At 40.2% G+C, this 21222-nt stretch overlaps 1 protein-coding gene across 2 annotated transcripts in view; it reads left to right on the top strand.

Moving 5' to 3' along the window:
• Positions 1-21222, top strand: part of LOC137593600 (multiple epidermal growth factor-like domains protein 11) — a 118736-nt gene that overhangs the window by 18796 nt on the left and 78718 nt on the right. For both annotated transcript variants that reach the window (XM_068312481.1, XM_068312472.1), the window contains exons 2-4: positions 8303-8431; positions 9312-9413; positions 11488-11588. In XM_068312481.1, coding sequence (XP_068168582.1) covers positions 8316-8431; positions 9312-9413; positions 11488-11588 — 319 coding nt within the window. In that variant the 5' untranslated portion in view covers positions 8303-8315. The remainder of the gene's footprint in view (positions 1-8302; positions 8432-9311; positions 9414-11487; positions 11589-21222) is intronic.

The following is a 21222-nucleotide window of genomic DNA, read 5'->3' as shown; positions in this document are numbered from 1 at the left end:
ATTTTTGTAACATTTTTAGAAATTTTCTTTCATTTTCTTAGATTGTTTATTCTTAGAGAAGGTATGCATGGAGGTTTATACCCGGTAGTGGCAGTAGTACTTTGTCACTTTGACCAAAATTAACTGAACAATTTCAACAAATATCTCCAGAGGAGGATCACTGATCTCTTTAGTGATTACATCCCACTTCAGAGCGGTCATGTATTGTAATTGTCAGCGTTTGTGTGTTCGTTCGTCTGTCTGTTCGTTTGTCCACCAAATATCTTTGCAATATCTGCAACCGTTGCAGAAAGAAAGATGAAACAAAAAGCACATTACTCAGGCGGCAAAGGGGATGAAAATGTGATGCTGACCTTGACCTTGAGAAAAGTAGATCAAGGTCAAATTTAAACTTTTATACACTCAGGAACAGAATAACATAGAAATACGAGGGAGAAGGCCAGTGTGAGTAAGACCATAGATCAAAGCTAGTGTTTGATCAATGACAGTAGGTCAGAACTCCAGCTTTGATCTTCAACCTATGCAAGTAGGTCAGGGTAAATTTTGGATTCAGGCGTGTTGTGGGATGTTGCAGTCTGTGACTGCATTGGTTCTAGTTTAATTTGTGCCTTTCTGAGTTTCAAATTTGTGGGGTTTTTTGCATCTGGGTAGCTGGATGGATTACTGTGAAATCTGGTTCACACATTTTTGCTTTGAAGTGAATATTCTGTTTACATTAAGTTTTGTCATTTATTGCTGTTAAAAAGCTCAGCGTCTGGATAATGAATAGAGAAATTAGAAATGTGCTTGTCCTGTTGTTATCTCTGCCAATGAGGTTGTTTTCACCCACATATGTTTATTTGTTGGTTTACTTATAAACAGGATTATGCAAAAAGTATTAAATGGTTTTCCAGAAAACTTAATGGAGGGGTGAAGAAAGGGTCAAACAAACTAGACAGACATGTGTAGGGTTGTTTGACTGATTGGATGCACATGTTCTCTTGAGAAATTGTTTAAGTGTTTGAAGGTAGATCCGTCTTCTAAGAGGTAGGGCAGTATTTGTTTTTAAAGACCCATTTAATCACTTTGTTTATTGAAACACATAAACTGTGGTTCAGCTGTTCACAAGACATGTTAAGTCACCAATACTATAAGGTTTGAACAATTAAGACTCACTGAACACATTTGTAGTTGTATTTGATTGTTTTTGACAGGCTTGTTAAGCTGGCTCAGTCATTGTGAAATTTGCTGCTTTGCCATCAGTTTTGGGTTTAGATTACCAAAGAGCCCTCAGAGACCACTGAGGAGATCGACTGCTCACTGTTTCTACCGTCAGCAAACTGTAACTCTCCATCAGGGGGAGCTTAGTATTGGCCACAGGGAGTGTGTTGGTCAATGAAGCTTTGTGTCACATATTAAAGGTCTGCGTGGCTGCAGAGGCTGTGGATGTGAACGCTGTGAGAAAAAGGCAACATCAACATGCATTAAACTGTGGGGCTGATGACCTTCACCCAAGTGACAGATATTTCCATTGTGCTATGCATGTATGTTATTACAGGGAACAATGTTTGTTCGATAAGTCGACTGTTGGACCTGTGATATCTTGTCTATGATCTCCTCTGTAGCTGCAATACTTTTTTTTTATTATTTACATGAAATACCTGGATTTTTGCCCTCTTTAAACAAACTATGAAGAACTCCCACAGCAACTTGAATCAAAAACGACCTTGCAGTGTGAAGTCATGCTTTTACTGACACGCAACTTCATCTGCACAATAACTCAACATTCATTGATGACGCAAAATAACGCAGTGGTCTGAAATCTGAACTGAACTACTTACACAAGACTGTCTGCTTTGACTTTGTCTTCTCATTGAATAGTTGCTGACAATACAGACATCAGCATATTTCTGCCACTTACCGTTACAAAGGTGTGACCAAAGGCTAAAAATGATTAATAAAAGATCCATAAATACCACATTAGGCGGGAAGCAGAGCTCAAATACAGTGATGACATTTTCAGCAGTTACTGAGGAGTTCACCACTCAAACTACGATTGAAATTTGTGAAGATATTAAACTAAAAATATTGAGAATACGTTTAAAAATCAGACAGAATATGTTGCATCAAAACAATTCCTACCATTTTCCAGTTTAAGACACAATAGCTCACAATAAGTGTTCAATTCCTCAAAAAAACTAGTATCTTTTCACATAGAATAGAATTATACAAACAGAACCATCTGTCAGTGGTTTGGATCTAAATACAGTACACCAAGAGAGAAGTCCATATATATATAGTTTTAACAGTTATAATCCTACAAAAGGTTGTCAGAAGATCAGGCAAAGAAAAGACATACAGTCAAAATCCAGGAAACAAGAAAAAAATCACAAGGAAGTCCAAGAAACCTAAAGAGTAGGACGAGTCAGGGCGTAGTCGTGGTATAGTGGGTAGCAGTGTCGCCACACAGCACGACGGCTCTGGGTTCGAGCCCTGCTCTGTGTGGAACCGGCATGTTCCCCTTGTGTCTGTGTGGGTTCTCTCCGTGTGGACACTCCGCCTGGAGTGTCCCCTTTCTCACTCCCCCAGTTGGCTGGGATAGGCTCCATGACCCACAGCAGTGGACGAAGCGGGTTTAGAAGATGGATGAATAAAATAAGTGAATGAATATCTGGCATCAAACGATTTCATGCAAATTTAATTTAAATTTAAATTTATATAAATATATTTATATAATCTAAATAAAAATATGAAATATTAACAATTTGTTTAACCCTAACACCAATTTATTTATTGAATTTGTATTTTGGTCTGGACACAGTTAGGGTTAGGGTTATCCCTCAGTGGGGAAATTGTCTTTAGACTCAACTTTGTACAAGTGTGTGTGTGTGTGTGTGTGTGTGTGTGTGTGTGTGTGTATATATATATGTGTGTTTGTGTGTGGGGCCTGTAGGCATGCAATTAATAACAACAGTCATTAAAGGGGAGGCAGAGTGATGGGTCACAACTTCAGGGTGTGCCCCAAATGAGCAACCTAGGGGGGGGGGGGGGGCTTGCTCAGGGACACCTCGGCAGTGACTGGAAGGTGAGCTGACAACTCCCACTGTCAGCGGGAATCGAACCGCCAATGTCTGGACATAAGGCGTCCGCTCTACCACTGAGCCACTGCTGCCTCCAGGATCCACGCTGATTTAATCATATCAATAGAGTGTAAATGCATTAACAAGAAGCATTTGATCCCATTTTGATATCATAGTGTTCTTAACTGGTGGTCTAATAGCAGTCAATCTAAAGCATCAGTACTTCTCTAAAGGGTAATCTAGGGCATATTATCTGAGAAAGGAGGAACTGGTATTTCTAAATACAAGAGATTACTGATTTGTTTCCTGTTTTAACAGAGCCGCTTTAATGAGCATCTCTGTCTATATTTCAGACTGTCTCTGTTTCAGTCATGTCAGCCTCTTCCCCCAATAACCTCATAATGCCAGTATCTGCACCATATCATGGCTGCTCTGTCTAAACTCACTGTCACTCAGCTCTACACAGAACAATCCTGATGTTGAGACATCCATCAGGACCAGGGAAATAATGTCTGACTAACAATAACTGTGTTTTTATTGATTTTCTGTCTCTGTGAGTTGCTGTTTATGAGAAACAGCACCCAATGAAGACCGAGTCTACATTCAGATCGCGTCCAAACACTTTATAGTCTCCTTACTTCATAAACTGCAGTGACAAAACACGGCAGAGTTTAGGTAAAACCACATGTGACTGAAAATATGATGGCTCAGAATTATCTCTCACTTTAATCCCAAGCAAAGTCAGATAGACGAACCAACCTGTGTGCTAAAACTGAATTAATTTCAAGAAGTGGATTCTCTGCTGTTTTGGGGGCCTCAGGTGAATCTAACTAGAAGGTGATGACTAAGATGTTGTGCAACATTTGGGGATAATTATAGCAAAAGAATACTTACAATGTAGTCAAAGTATTATTTGAGGCAAGATTTAATCTATAAAAAACATTGCACAGAAATACATGTATATGTGTGTGATTATGGTAATTCTATATATTCTTACTGTACACGTCCCCTGAATTGAACACAGGCACCCTGAGATTCTGGCCCTTTTTTTGTGATAAAGTCCAATGTCACAACAGATTAATATTCATCACACTGAGCTTTGCACAAGGTAAACTGATTCTCTCCATTTGAATTCAATGTAAAATTAATTTCCTTGGTTGGAGACCACTTAAAACCCTTTGAGAACTGAAGACATTCGTCAGTGTTTTCCAAAATACTATTTGGTTAATGTCATATTCAGTCTGAGCTAATTGTAAATCCTTGTCGTCTCTTGTTTTTTGTGTTTTGTATTTGTTTGGGGGGGGGGGGTTTCCATCACATTTTTGTCGAGCTTTAGTGGCTTTTAAATTAGATGAATTGATTGTATTAGGTTGATGTTAGATAATACAGTTTTTGTAATGTTACAAATATCTTACTAGCTGTTTGTTAACATTTCTGCTGTTTTTTACGAAGAGGAGGTATAATCCCAAGGTTTTTACAGGAAGCAACAAGAGCAGTGATCCCCAAAAGCAGATAAAGCTTTAAATGTGGAATGTCGAAAACCACCTCCAGCTCAATGTGACAAAGATGAAGGAAATGGTTGTGGACATAAGGGGGATAAAGGGACATACTGTAGGAAAACTGTACAATGCCTCACTATGGCACTGGTCTTTTTGTTCTTCATTCTAAATGATCTATTCTTACTCTTATTTGTCTTTATGTTCTACAAAAGAGTGACTATAACAAAAAGCAATTTCCACAAGGGGATCAAAAAAGGATTCTGGTTCTGAAATTCTATATATTCTGCTGCACAACATACACCCATTCTGGATGTTCTTTTTGTCATCTTATATGATATTTTTAAATTAGTCTTAGCTGTAATCATGTTTGGATCTAACCTCTAAATAGTGACAGCCTTGTCACTGTTCACCAACTGTTACTATCACATCAAAAGCATATTCTATAGAGTGTTAACATTTACCGTATCTTGAATGTGGAATTACGTCTTAGGGTAGGATCTGACCATCTCTTTGCTACTACATGCAATGAGTTAGCGTGTTGTGTGCAGATAATTTTGTGAGACTTAGCTGTCCAAGTCGGTGACTAAACTTTTAAAAGCACTTCTAAGATTGGGCCCTGACTCCTACTTAATTCTGGAAGGGATGTGTGATCATAATCTACCTTTGAATTAATACGACAAGCTAAGTATTTTCTTGCTTCCAGCCTTTGCTTCACAATACTAAGCTTCCTTTCAGCATATTTTCTGGGCAGGACGTACAGGCAATTGATGCTATTGGAAAAAGTAGTAGCAGGATTTCAAAGTAGAATACATGCCAAGGATAGCAAGATGGCATCGATATATGTGCAGTAGTTTTAACAAAGCTGAATGAGCTGTGGATGTCATCATGGGCTGGAAGTCCATCCTCTGAAGCTTGATATCAACTGCTGTGCAGCTGAGGTACAACACAGAGATACAGAATGATCTGATGGAAAGGCATCAGCATTTGTTGGGACAGTCCAGCTTTCTTCAGTGTTCTTAAGAAGAACAGTCATGGCTATGCTTTCTGAACCAGCCGTCAACCCCATGATTGAAGTCAGTACTCAAGTCAGTCTATCTTACAGTGTATATTTTACTTAATTATTAAATTGGGCTCATTTCAATCCACACAAAATTCTCTTTTTACTGTCATTTATGATCAACTCATGTCAAAACTGCCTGTCTCTCTGTCTCTGCTGGAGTTTCATTTTACTCCATATTTCTAATGTTAAAAAACAGTCAATTTTAACACATCTGAATATCTGAAGAATAATACAAGAATTATAATGCATGCATTTCCTTTTTAAATGCTGTTTTATGTTGGCATGATAGTTACCCCACGTATTTATTGTGTAATCATTATTACCATGATGGATGGATGGATGGATTATAGACAGACACACAGACAGACACACAAACAGACAGACATAGACAGATAGAGCAGTTTACCTGTCGGTAAACTCATCATGGCTGTCGATGCTTGCCACTTCACCTTCATGGTGCCTGTCTGGAACCTGTCATCATATACCACACATCTGTAGGAAAAACAAACAGCATCCATGACTTGTCCTTACAGTGTCATTCATGTAACACTTAATGAGGACATTTCCAAGATTGTCTGCATACATGATATTTTCACGGTAGAGTACTAGACATAGAATGTGGCTCTTGCCACCTCTGTCACTCAGGAGTTTATTCATCATCACCATGATTCACCAGTGCTGTCAGTGTGCATGCCGCCGGAATGACCGATAGCATGAGGAGTCAGTTCGCTTCGCTGTCTTGTGTCACTGCCCTGCACATAGATGCCGCCAACAACACTCCAGGGATGCATTCGTTGTGTAAACAGCTTGAAGATATACAGGCCTCTTTGGAAGAATTTGTCTTCTGATGCTGTTTGGTATTCTTGCTTGTATATATATAAAAAAGATCTGTTTATAGCTGATTATTATTGTTGTGTTGATCAGTAATAATAATATCTAAGAAGATCAGGTTATCAAGGTTATCAATGTGAGGATGAATTCTTTTCAAGTTCAAGAGGACCATCAGTGAAGACTGTTCCCCTGTAGATTTCTTTCTGTTCTAGCTAACATTTATATAAAGCAATGTTTGATATCTGTGGAAACAAGTTTTGTTGTGTCAGACACGCAACCCCACATTGAGTTCTTGCTTGCAGAGCCATGTTTCCTGATTGGCATTCTCAGCAGTGCATGCATGCCCTGCTATTTTATTTGCATAAAGTACAGAAAATTTCAACTGTGAAACGCTCTCTTTTCTTCTGACGTGTGTTCAACCAGCATCCCTGTGTGCTTCAGAAAATAACTGTGGGTCACCCCAAGCAGACGATCTGTTTCCTCATGAATCAGGTGTTATTGTTCACATGTCCAAAAATCTCCAAATTTACACCCAAGTAGCATTGCTGCCTCTGTTACTTTTTGTATCACCGACTGTGACACTTCCTGCCTGGTGTTTTCAAAATTGCTGCTATTAGTTTTACCTCTTTAGTTTCCTATTCAAGATCTTTTTTTGTGAATCACACTAATTACATTTTTCACCTACCAATTTACACCTACTCAATGACTAGCCACATATTAAACAGTTATGCAAATTATTTTATGCTAACCTTTTTTGTTGAGAAAGTCATTGATGCAAAAGAGGAAGAATTTGCCCTAAGTACAGGCTTGCTTTGCTTTCATGCTTGCTTTAGAAACAGTTTTATTTGTTGAAAATTATTTAAAGAATAGAGTAATGGAAATTCTTTCAAGGTTCTTTATCTTCTGGTGTCTAAAAGAGCAAACAATCAAAAGAGTCATTTGCAATAGGAGGCAGAAGGAGGTCATGTTTTTACCAACGTTTGGTTTGATGTGTCAGTCTTAGAGGTTTGCTCCAAACTTAATGAACAAATTTATAATCAATGTTATGGTAAAGGTGCAGTCAATAAAGTTTTGGATATTTGGGTCATTCTGTGGATTTTTTTATTGTTGTTCCCTTAGCCAAGGAGTTACATTATGGGGGAAAACTATGCTGTCAATGGCAATTTCCATACAAGATTCCCAACTTGACATCATAAGTTCATATTTGAAAGGGGTTAGAAGTTGTGACACAAACCACAAGGAATATCTGCAAAGACATTAAAATAAATTAAATTTACCACAGCATCTTCACCACCTGGTGCTGTTTGATCTGTAGCTGAAAGAGATTCAGCATCATACCTACAGCTTCAAATGCCACATGGACTCAGGAAGCTTCCCTCAGACCAGTACTGCTTGAAAACACACTCAAATCGCTTCCTTCAGAAGAGTCAATCATGCTCGTTTTACCAAATTCCAATTATCAAAGTATTGATGTTACCTTTAAATAAAATGTTACCTTTTACCGCTGTACCCAGAAAAAGTGGGTTAAGTTGTGATGACATTATGTAGATTTACTTTAGTCCAATCTAGTGATGAGATAATGAAAGATCAGGGGGAAAAAAACAACTTGCGCTTTTTGTCATGAAAACTTTGATGGAATTGGATTCTTTTGGGGTTTTTTCACCTTAAAAGTTTCCCTCGCGTGTTTTTTGTTTTGATTTTGGTGTTTGTTCTCAGTTTTTTATTTGCATTTGCATCTATTCGCATAATTAATTTAGTGATATTTCTTGTGCCATTGGTTCACGCATACAACACGTCATCCTTTCAAAGGTGAAATCTTGTTCTCAATTATGTCTTTGCTTCTCCAAGGACAGAGGGAAGAGGAAAATGAGGGATGATGGGATTTCCCCACAAGCCCTGCTGTGGCTCAACCTGTTCAGCTTCATTTGTCTGGTGTCACCCCTCAACCCGGATGACCCCAATGTGTGTAGCCACTGGGAAAGGTCAGTTCGCCAACTCCATCTCATCTCGTCCTATATTCACAGTGAAATAACACCACTCTGTGTGGCAGCGAACTAATGGACTCTCCTCCACAAATCAAGACTGAGCGTTTGCCAATAATCAAAAGCAAAAGGGAAGAGGTTTACTCCTGGGGACACGATGGGGACATAAATTTAGAACGATGGTAATGTGAGTACTTGAGTGGTCTCACCACCCAGTGCTATGCTAAGTAAAAACACAATGTCATTTCTGATGAGAGTAGCACAGAGTGCAGATGCTCTGATCAATACTCTTTAATCAGTAGGAATTGTGGAAATGAATATAACTTCTCATGACTATTACAGTTTTCAGTGTTTGCTATAGGTTAGACTCAGTAACCTATTCAAATCGAAGGAGAACAAATTCTTCTTGTCAGTCAGTACAACACTACATTAAATGGCAGACAAATACAAAGACATCCAAAGATCTGTCAGGATCCTTAAAAAAGAAAAGATGTAAAATAAAAAGAAAGCTCTGAAAAATCAATATTAGAGATTTAAAAATAGCTTGGACATGCTGGAGTCTACCTCGCTTGTTGACGTACAGTGGAAATAATGTAACTTTGCGAGATAAGATGAGATACAATACAATCAGATGAGATGATATGAGATGAGGTGAGGGGAGATGAAAGCAATGAGACGTCATGAGTTGAATTAGAATGGTGATTTGTGATATCAGAAAAAATTAGATTAATGAGATTAATTGAAATCAGATTGCATTTAAGTCTTGTCAGTAATTGAAAGCAATCTTGAATGTGATGTCAGGTGTCCTATGATATATTGAATTGTTTATTCAGTTTCTAGTCAACCTGTTCATCTGTGATTGTCTCCTCTGCAACTCTAGCTATGCAGTGACTGTGCAGGAGTCTTACGCTCATCCTTTCGATCAGGTCTATTACACCCGCTGCACCGACATCCTCAACTGGTTCAAATGCACCAGACACAGGTATGGACTCAAATACCAACACCATTTAAAATAAATATTGTTAAAATATTTTTTAGTCTCTTGTTTTTTTCAATAAAGTCAGCCCATGAAATGTCAGAAAAAAATGTAAATATCTCAAAACCCAATTTTGCACATTCAGATTGTTCATTTTGTTCAAAGAAATTGAAATACGTTTGATTTTCTACAGTAAACAACAAGTGGCAGAAAATGGAGAATAATTTTTATAGACAGCGTTCAACACTATTATTCACTATAAAAACAAAGACATTTCTACACATTCGTGTGAGTACCGTGATCCTCCAACTATCAATTATAAACAAAAGCCTGTGTTCATAACTGAGCAGTCTGTGCATAAATGGCTGTGGGTTATTTGAAAAGGTCAGAGGTCACCAACAACATAAGCATGCCTGTGTTTTCATTTGTAAGACCATGCAGTTTAGAGTCAGTTAAAAATTAAATGCATTTATTCATCATCTACCATTTGCCCCGCTCGTGGCGGGTTGCGGGGGTTGCTGGAGCCCAACTCAGCTGACTTACGGGCAAGAGGCAGGGGACACCCCGAGCATGACACCAGTGCACTGTGGGAAAAGTATTGTGGTTTATATTGTGGTATAACTGGGCTTCTCTGTCTACTGCTCTGGTATAATTTGGTATCAAGAAAGTGCACAATGTTTTTTTAACACCACTGAGTACAGCATTACAAATACTATACCATGAAACATAAATAAAATTGTCTCTTTCCTTATTTACTGCAGCAAATGCAAATGTTAAATCAAAACTGACACCTCAGAGAGAGTAAATAAATTAATAAATGAACTTTTTTTATCTATTGTTAAAATGTATGTAATTAATAGACTTGTGTCTGTCATGCTTGTTAATTTTCTTCTCTTTATCTCAATAAAATTCAGATCACACAAAAGGTTTTGTATGTATGGTTTAAACAAGAACCTGAAAGTAGATATTTGACTGATCTATATTCTTTTTATACAGTATGTAAAACCCTTTAAATCTTGTACTAGACAGTGTTGTTGCTGAAACCCAGAGGCAACCGCTCACTAGTGTCTACAGCTCAATTCTGGCACTTGAGCTTCACCTTATGTGTTTTTTTATTTTTTTGAGGGTTTTTTTGATGAGCAACTGGCAGCGCGTTGACTTTAATGACCACATTAAGCTTTATAGCCACCAGCTTAGCTTCTCCAGCTTAGAGCTGAGTCATTGATCTAAAGCTGAAATGTCAGACAACATCAGCGTCCTTGAATGAGTGGGAGAGACTCCCTTAAATGTTTAAGAGTAGCTCGTCTTTATGAAGTGGGTAGAGCATACTATCCTTTGCTCAAGACTGAAGGCTGAGGTTCACTCACTTCTTTTAGATCATATTTCTCAAGTATTACTTTAACTTCACAAGAACTTCTTGGTACTTATTTTCGCAATTTTCTTCCACTCGCCATAAACCTATACTTGGGCCATAAAGAAATGGATCCAATCTGTGGTTGTGTATCATTATAGAATAACTCTAACAGTATTTTTCACAAATCCTTTGACACACAACAATTAGGAACTGAAATTGTGGGGTTTTTTTTAGTATTTAGGAATTTTACCTTTGTGTTCTTTTAATTTTCACAGTTAAAAGTTATATTTATTTTTATTCCTTTTGGTTTGTTTTAGATGACTTATTCCAGGCCAAAATTGAATAAAAATTGTGTACCACTAACTAAATTTTATTCACATCTTTCCAATATATCAGAGAGATACCTTTAAATGATTTTAGGGACGTACATTCTCTACGAGTCAAATTTGGACACATCTCCTCATTCAATGCTTTTTTATTTTTTATTGATTCTTGAAATAAAATGAATGAAAGGAATTAATGAAATTATTCTTTCTTTCTTTCTAGCACACAGTTATATGCATTGACACCTGAAATATTCATCAACTTTCATGCAACACAAAAATGTAAAATGTTATGGTAATCAAATCTTAGAAGTATCTCAAGTATTTAATTCAACTTAACCGATAATTCCACTTGATTTAATGTTGATATTGTTATCACTGTTGTGTGTGTCTGTGTGTGAAGGATCAGCTACAAGACAGCATACAGAAGAGGTGTGCGGACAATGTACCGGCGACGCTCTCAGTGCTGCCCAGGGTTTTATGAAAGTGGAAACCTGTGTGTTCGTAAGTTTTACTGGTTCTCATACATCTTTTGAGACATCCAAGCAGATGTAAAATGGTCTACAAAAAGAATAGTTATATTATCCCTCAAAATTAGTTTCCATTCCAAAGCTGGGCAATTCTTAACACAGCAGGTATAAATGACAGGTACAAATGACAATTTAAGCCTGTTGGTTTTAGTTCCAGGGGCCTCAAACCTCTGGTCAGAAGGCAAGAGTTTATATTCAAAATTTGGTGGGTGGTAGCTATCTGCTATGATGGATGCTGACTTCTTGATCACCTGCTCCTCATAAATGTATCAGTTAGGCATAGGCTTTTTACATGCATATAGAAACTGTGAAGATAGAGATATACGTATAAGTCAAGCTGTTGTAGAATTATTGATTTTATGTGATAGAGCATCTGTAGGAAACGAATCATCATAGCAGAGGTGTGAGCTTTTTTTGTTTTTATAAATAGAAAATAAACCACCGCGTCACAGTGTCAGGATAGAGTTAGCGTAGCACAATAATAAATTCCTCAGAGATTCCACCTCAACTGACAGACCACATCAATAGATACTAATGCACATGTAACCACATACTGCTTTCACAAATGTGAGGACTGTGTTCTGCTACAGAGCTGCATATTAACCTTAATGGAATTAAACTAAAAACATACGTGACACGCTGCGGTGGATATAGCAGTGGTAATCTGAAGATGACTGACTGACATACGTACCATTGTTTTGGGGTTTTTTTGATCAGGTGGCATATCCTCCAGAATACTGCTGAAATATTTCCACTACAGCTCCATGTATCATTTTTGCAACAAACAAAATAATTTTCCTGTCACCAGCATTGTTATTTTCAAACTCTTTTCCACTTGCTACACCCAAAGAATCCTGCCTTGTTAAAATTGCAGGGGAACCGTGATTAAATCTCATTGTTATCTTTTCACTCAAGTCAGACACTTATCTAAATCTGTTGTCAAAGTTAGATCCAGTTCTGTTACAAAGTGTATCTATTTTTACTTTGAAATCAATATGAACAAAAGGATAAAAATGCAAAAACTGTAACTAGGGAGTTAGAAATTTCAATTTTAGAGTAAACATCTGTGGAAAACACTAGTCTCTTCAATCATTCATCAGCCAAATAATATCTTTTGAGTAATTTTCGGTTTTATCACCACATGTGTTAGATTTATCCCTGATATGTTGGCATCCTGTCTTTGAAAAAGTGCACATGAAAAAACAACATTTCTTTGCAGAGATTTACATTTGAAGTATTCTTTCCTGCTGAAGAAAATCTGTTTTCTGCTCAAACAGAAAATCAGATGGACCGAGCAGCTGAGACCACAGGTGTTCACTCAAATCTGATGTGATGCATACATACAATTCTGTTTTTAACGCCTATCTTTTAACCTCTGTTCCTAATTGGTGAACAAGGTTTGAAGGACAAACTCCCTGCGACTTTTTATCTCATTTTGCCTGACAATGTCTCAACAGCATCGACTCATACACCATTTGTTAGGACCTGCTGGTCACCAACACAGGCCAGCATATTTCATGATGAAAACACTTTCAACTCTTTTAAATTTTACCTCCACCTCCCCCTTGAATGATGGAAAATGAGCTCTGGTCGGTTTGTTTCAAACGTGATGGTAACATCTGAGATTACGATTTTGTGCTTTTAAATGACTAATAGAAACTGAATTATACGTATACAGTATTCTTTGAAATTAATACCTGAGTTATTATTTCTTAATGGCATCAAAGCTTTTTTCAGCAAGTCACAGGTATGTCCAAAACCAAAGCAGCATGCTCTGAAACTTTAATTTATTAATTTATGTTCTATATTGGCAGATTAGATTACGTTGAGTATTGTGAAGGGACTTTTGAGTAATTGTGGCGGCCAAACAGGAAGAAAAAAAGAGGGCAACAAAACACAACCTCAAGTGAATTCTGCTGTAACTGTACCTGCTGTAAGGTGTATGTGTGTGTGTGTGTGTGTGTGTGTGTGTGTGTGTGTGTGTGTGTGTGTGTGTGTGTGTGTGTGTGTGTGTGTGTGTGTGTGTGTGTGTGTGTGTGTGTGTGTGTGTGTGTGTGTGTGTGTGTGTGTGTGTGTGTGTGTGTGTGTGTGTGTGTCTGTGTGTCTGTGTGTCTGTGTGTGTCTGTGTGTGTGGTTGTCTGTGTGGTTGTCTGTGTGTGTGTCTGTGTGTGTGGTGGTGGAGGATTAATTAGTTAAGATTATTTATGAATCTGGTACTTCTCAGTAAGATTAAGACAATTACATTAGATTAGATTAGATTAGATTACAATGAATCACCACAGAAGAAGTTGTAACACCTAACAGAAGTTTCTTAAAGGGCAGATTTGGTGAAACTGGTAAAAAAAACAACTAGAGCCAGGCCTAGGGTTGGGGTTCGTATGCTAGCGCCTGTTGGTCGGGCCACTGCCCACGGGGTCCGGCCGAGCTCAGCCCAAAAGGACGACGTGAAACCAACCTCCGATGGACTCATCACCCGCCAAGGAAACAGTAGGGGATGGGTGCAGTGTGGATTGAGTGGCAGTCGACTGCATGAGACTGAACAACCAAATCCCCAGATAAAGGGTCTTTCTCTAGGGACGTCGAATGTCACCTGCTGGGGGGAAAGGACCCAGAGCTTGTGAAGGAGGTTGAGAGGTATCAACTGGATATAGTCAGACTCTTCACTTTCCTGTTTTTGCCCAAGTTGAGAGGCGGCGGGCTGGTGTGGGCTTACTTATAGCTCTACAGCTCAGCCGCCATATGTTGGAGTTTGCCCCGGTGAATGAGAGAGTCACATCCCTGCACCTTCAGGTCAGGGACAGGTGTATCAGTGTTGTTTCAGCCTATGGGCCAAACACCAGTGTGGAATACCTGGCCGTCTTGGAGTCCCTGGGAGGGGTACTAACTGGGGGATTTCAATGTTCTTCTTGGGGACTTTAATGCTCACATGGGCAATGACAGTGAGACCTGGAAAGGGGTGATTGGGATGAATGGCCTCCCCGATTTGAACACCAATGGTGTTCTGTTATTGGACTTCTATGCTAGTTGTCCATAACAAACACTTGTTCAAGCACAAGATGTCCATAAGGGCACATGGCACCAGGAGACCCTAGGTCGGAGGTCGATGATCGACTTTGTTTTTGTATCATCAGATCTCCGACCACGTGTTTTGGACACTCGGTTGAAGAGAGGGGCAGACCTGTCAACCGATCACCACCTGTTGGTGAACTGGATCTGCTGGCAGAGCAGGAGTGCGGAAAGACTCAGCAGGTCCAAACGTGTTTTGAGAGTCTTTGCAAACGTCTGGCAGAAACCGAAGTGAGGTCTTCAACTCCCTTGCAGCCCAAGTAGTCGCAGAGGCAAATCCTCTGGTCTGGGAAGAATTTGGGGAGGCCAGGGACGAGGACTGTCAGTTAGCCTCAAAGAAATTCTGGCAAACCATTCGGCACCTCAGGAGGGATAAGTGGTACACAGCCAACACTGTTTACAGTAGAGGTGGAGAGATGCTGAACTTGACTGAGGATATTGCCAGGCGGTGAAAAGAATAATTTAAGGATCTCCTCCATCCCGCTACCATGTCTTACACCGACGAAGCAGAGGCTGAGGTCTCAGAGGTGGACTCGTTTATCACCCAAGCTGAAGTCACAGAGCTGCTTGCCAAACTCTTTGGTGGCAAAGCACCGGGGGGGGATGAGATTCACCTTGAGTACCTCAAGTCTTTGTACAGCCTCTATAACATTGCAAAATGGGGAAAATGTCTCAGCCATTACGTAGAGATTTCGAAAAAAATCTATTCTGGACTCTTCTCTCCATCAGAATCTGACCCAGTACTTAATATGTTCTACATGACCCATGCTACCATGTTTTTTTAAATATATCTTTTAGGCAGATTTTGCATTACTGAAAAAGTGCAAACAAAAATCAACATTTATTGCTTACCAAAGTTTGAACGCACCTCAAAAGCTACATCTAAACACCAAATAAGATGCACATTGGAAATAACACACCAACCCATTTCTCTAAAGCAGGGGTGTCAAACTCGATCACACAAGGGGCCAAAATTTAAGACACAGCAAATGTTGCAGGTCAAATAGTATCTACATTTATTGCTCTTGCAATATTTTGACCTGAAAAGATCAACTTGATGACATTATAAATGCTTTTCCCTCAATAAATATTTTGGTGATTCAGCTGGGCCACAAATTAGACACATGGGCTTTAAAACATCTTCCTGTTCCAGGTTCATATATACCTGTACTCGAACATCTTCGAGCTATGCAGCACTTTGTTGGCAGTAAGCACATGTCTGTGAGTGCTTGTAAAATAAGTGGATGAAAAGAATTTTTCAAGTTGAATTTTGAGTGGATCCCAAGAAAGTGACGTATCCATTTTTCTTTGCCATTCAGCTGCTGTGTATGCTATGGTGATGTTATAAGGACCACCACCATAATGGGGGCTGTAGTAGCATACAGATTAAGCTAATGACACAAGAGAGTGTCATTATAGTATAGTGTCATTATAGTATAGTTTCATTATAGTATAGTGTCATTCATAGAATGCTTGCATGTTTGAAATGACATGTGCTGGTATTTTTACTTCATGAACTGGTAAGACGTCAGATCTGACATATTGTTTATTTTTTATGATACTAATTATGTAGAATTTAAATCTGCATAAAGATGGCAGTAGCTCAGCGGTACAGCATGTGCCCTTGGATTAGAGATCGGTGGATCGATTTCCGCTCCAGCCCATCCACCCGGAGTGTGATCCGACAATGGGAGGTGTTGGCTCACCTCCCAACCACTGCCGAGGCACCCTTCAGCAAGGCGCTGTCCCCCTTATATGCAGCTCAATTGGGGCGCACTCCGAAAGTGCTGCCTGTCACTTTGCCTCCCCATGTGCTGTTTGATGTTGTGTGATCTAATTACATGCTTATAGGCCCCTTGTGTGCTGTGGTTGTGTTTCAGGGGCCTATACAAACACTGTAACTAACACAAAAAATGTACATCTGGAAATAAATTTTTCTTTCTTAAATAATATCATTTTTATATTTTTCCAGCTGGCTTGTAGCGTAAACTGTGTAGAACATGTACGTTTGTATGTAAGAGAATTTGCAAAACCTGGCCAAAATGGCAGCTTTTTTCAGAAGCCCTTGTTACTTAATTTAGCAAATCCCTCATAAGGTTTGGATTAGGGTTACATTTAATTATAAGGGATCATTCTGTCATTCGCAGAAGTCATTTACACAAGGCTGAGATTCTACCTTTGCCATGCCTTGGACAGAGGCTGTTCGGGTTTTGATTATGGGTTGCCTCAAGCAAAAGGAAGCTTTATCATTTACAATCATAGGGTGAAAATGCTGTCATATATTGAATGGACAGACAAAATGTTCTGCACTTTTTCTTTAGCCTCCTGTCAATTGCATTTTCTGGTGGGTACATAGACGTGTCTAAACATTTCTGAGAAAATCAATCTCCTTGCAGAATGAAGTGCATAGAACAGGCTAGCTCAAGATTAAAAGGCTGTGCTGCTATCTTCTTCTTTTCCTTTCGGCTTTTCCCTTCAGGGGTTGCCACAGTGAATCAGTTGCCTCCATCTAACCCTGTCGTCTGCATCATCTTCTCTCACACCAACTACCTTCATGTCCTCTTTCACTACATCCATAAACCTCCTCTTTGGTCTTCCTCTGGGCCTCCTGCCTGGCAGTTCAAAACTCAGTATCCTCTTACCAATATATTCACTATTTCTCCTCTGGACATGTCCAAACCATCTCAGTCTGGCCTCTCTGACTTTATCTCCAAAACCTCTAACATGTGCTGTCTCTCTGATGTACTCATTCCTGATCCTGTCCTTCCTGGTCACTCCCAAAGAGAACCTCAGCATCTTCATCTCTGCTACTTCCAGCTCTGTCTCCTGTCTTTTCCTCAGTGACACTGTCTCTAGACTAAACAACATTGTTGGTCTCACCACAGTTTTGTACACCTTTCCTTTCATTTTGGCTGAAACTCTTCTATCACACATCACACCTGACACTTTTCTCCACCTGTTCCATCCTGCCTGTACACGCTTCTTCACCTCTTTTCCACACTCTCCATCACTCTGGACTGTTGAGCCTAAGTACTTAAAATCCTCCACCTTTTTGATATCTTCACAGTGTAACCTCACTCTTCCACTTGGGTCCCTCTCATTCACACACATGTACTCTGTCTTACTGCAGCTAACCTTCATTCTTCTCCTTTCCAGGACAAACCTCCACCTCTCTAGCTTCTCCTCCACCTGTTCCCTGCTCTCACTGCACATCACAATGTCATCTGCAAACATCATAGTCCATGGAGAATCCTGTCTAACTTCGTCTGTCAGTCTGTTCATCACCATAGCAAACAAGAAGGGGCTCAAAGCTGATCCCTGATGGAGTCCCACCTCCATCTTGAACTCCTCTGTCACACCTACAGCACCCTCACCACTGTCTTACAGTCCTCATACATGTCCTGCACCGCTCTAACATACTTCTCTGCCACTCCAGACCTCCTCATACTATACCACAGTTCCTCTCTGTGCACCTGTCATAAGCTTTCTCCAGATCTGCACAAACACAATGTAGCTCCGTCTGGCCTCCTCTGTACTTCTCTATCAACATCCTCAAAGCAAAAACTGCATCTGTAGTACTCTTTTTTGGCATGAAACCATACTGCTGCTCACAAATGCTCACTTCTATACCTAGTCTAGCTTCAACTACTCTTTCCCATTACTTCATTGTATGGCTCATCAGCTTTATTCCTCTGTAGTTGCCACAACTCTGCACATCTCCCTTGTTCTTAAAAATGGGCACCAGCACGCTTCTCCACTCCTCAGGCATCTTCTCGCTATCTAAGATCCTGTTGAACAACCCAGTCAGACACTCTACTGCCACCTCTCCTAGACTTCCAAATCTCTACAGGTATATCATCAGGACCGATTGCCTTTCCACTCTTCATCCTCTTCAATGCCCTCCTCACTTCATCCTGGCAAATTTTTGCTACTTCCTGGTCCACAACAGCCACCTCTTCTAGTCTTTGTTCTCTCACATTTTCCACGGTCATCAACTCTTCGAAGTACTCTTTCCATCTTCCCATCACATTACTGGCACCTGTCAATAGACTTCCATCCCTATCTGTAATCACCCTAACCTGCTGCACGTCCTTCCCATCTCTGTCTCTCTGCCTTGCCAACCTGTATAGATCAGTCTGTCCGTCCTTACTGTCCACCCTAGCATACAAGTCATCATAAGCCCCTTGTTTGGCCTTTGCTACCTCTACCTTCACCTTACGCTGCATCTCCCTGTACTCCTGTCTACTCCCCTCTGTCCTCTCAGTGTCCCACTTCTTCTTAACTAACCTCTTTCTCTGTATTCACTCCTGTATCTCCTCATTCCACCACCAGGTCTCCTTATCTACTTTCCTTCCAGATGACACACCAAATACTCTCCTACCTGTCTTCCTGATCACATTAGCTGTAGTTGTCCAGTCATCTGGAAGCACCTCCTGACCACCCAGAGCTCATCTTTACTCCTTCCTAAAAGTCATGCAACACTCCTTTTTCAGCTTCCACTATTTTGTCCTCTGCTCTGCCTTTGCCCTCTTCATCTTCCTCACCACCGGAGTCATCCTACACACCACCACCCTGTGCTGTTTGGCTCCACTCACACCTACCACTACTTTGCAGTCACTTATCTCCTTCAGGTTACATCGTCTACACAAGATGTAGTCTACCTGTGTACTCCTACCTCCATTCTTATAGGTCACCCTATGTTCCTGCCTCTTCTGGAAGAAATTATTCAATATAGCCATTTCCATCCTTTTTGCAATGTCAACTACCAACTGTCCTTCTGCGTTCCTCTCCTGGATACCAAACATGCCCACCACATCCTCATCACCTCTGTTTCCTGCACCAACATGTCCATTGGAGTCAGCACCAATGACACCTCTCTCACTTCTAGGTATGCTCTGCATCACTTCATCCAAGTCCAACCAGAATTTTTCCTTCTCCAGCTCACATCCCACCTGTGGAGCATACCCACTAACAACATTCAACATCACACCTTCTATTTCTAGCTTCAGACTCATCACTCTATCTAACACTCTTTTTTACCTCCAGGACATTCTTAACTCCTCCTTCAAGATAACTCCTACTCCATTTCTCTTCCTATCTAAACCATGATAGAACAACTTGAACCCTGCTCCTGAGCTTCTGGCCTTGCTACCTTTCCACCTGGTCTCCTGTACACACAATATGTCTACCTTCCTCCTCTGCATCATGTCAACCAACTCTCTACCTTTTCCTGTCATTGTTCCAACATTCAACGTCCCTACTCTCAGTCCTATACTCTTGGCGTTCCTCTTCTCTTCCTACGAACACACTTTCCTCCTCTCCTTCTTCGACCAACAGTAGTCCAATTTCCACCATTACCCTGTACGTCAACAGCCCCGATGGCGATCGTTGTTAACCCGGGCCTCGACTGATCCGGTATGGAAGTCATAGGTTTGATTTGCATGTTTGATTTGGCAAAAGTTTTACGCCGGATGCCCTTCCTGATGCAACCCTCTGTATTTATCCAGGTTTTGGGACCGGCCCATTAAGATACTGGCTTATGTCCTCTTGCGGCTACATTAAAAGGCTGTGCTGTCATACAAAGCCTTAAACAGACAGGAACAGTTTCTCAGCATGCCTTCTGTCACCTGCAGATAGAATCCTGATTCCTGAACTAATACTTTTGAGGAAAATGTGTGAAAAGAGAGTTTCTCCCCACCTAGTCTTTATGTCGTGCTGGTTCAGCCTCCCTGATCTAGAAAAAGAAATCAATTATCCACCCTAAATGGTAAATTCTATAGAGCAGGGTTGCTTTATCTTGTTGGAGAGAAAGAGTGAATGGGCCTGCCTGGGGTGGGGTTGGGAGGCTAACGAGGATTGTATTGTGTGTCTTTATTCAACATATGCTTGTAAACAACTTTATTAGATTCTAGCAGAGGAGCTAGACAAATACGCTGCGACTCCATTGTGTGTGATGTTGCCTCCACACACACACATTCTCTTGCCCCTGAGTAGCTGGATCGCTGGAAGCTAATTCTTCAATGTTTACTGCAAGGATTCGCTCGCCTGGCCGGCTAACGTTAACGGCCTACGACAGGTCTTTTGTTGTGCGATATGCTCAGCCTGAAATAAATGAAAGGCTTCCCTCCCCAACAGAGACAGGAGAGGGGGTCATGGCTACTCCACTAATTTATTACAGGGTTTCCTTGCTGTCTTGTTTTTCTGTTCTTCTGTACATCTTAAATAAACAAGTTATTAGATGCTGGATGTAGTGTTAAATTTTTTTCTCTTGAACTTCAGTGTTGTAGGTATTCCCTCAGTTAAAAGCATGTTCTTTTTCCTAGTTGTTTGTCTTTAAAGCATAGGAAAACATAAGCCAATTTATTTCTTCATTCCTGCAATGTCCCAATTTAATTCCTTCATAACCCTCTCCCTTCCTGGGTCCTGAACACTTCACCTTTCGACCACTGAACGTGGCTAGCTTGACTGCCTGTGACCTCATCACCCAGGAACCAGCTTCACCCATTACTTGTTCCCCTCTATGTTGTCCACACCACCTCCAC

The sequence above is a fragment of the Antennarius striatus genome, chromosome 1, assembly GCF_040054535.1.
Source record: "Antennarius striatus isolate MH-2024 chromosome 1, ASM4005453v1, whole genome shotgun sequence".
NCBI lineage: Eukaryota > Metazoa > Chordata > Actinopteri > Lophiiformes > Antennariidae > Antennarius > Antennarius striatus.
The sequence above is the reverse complement of the archived record's forward strand: the minus strand, read 5'-3'. Positions and strand labels throughout refer to the sequence as shown.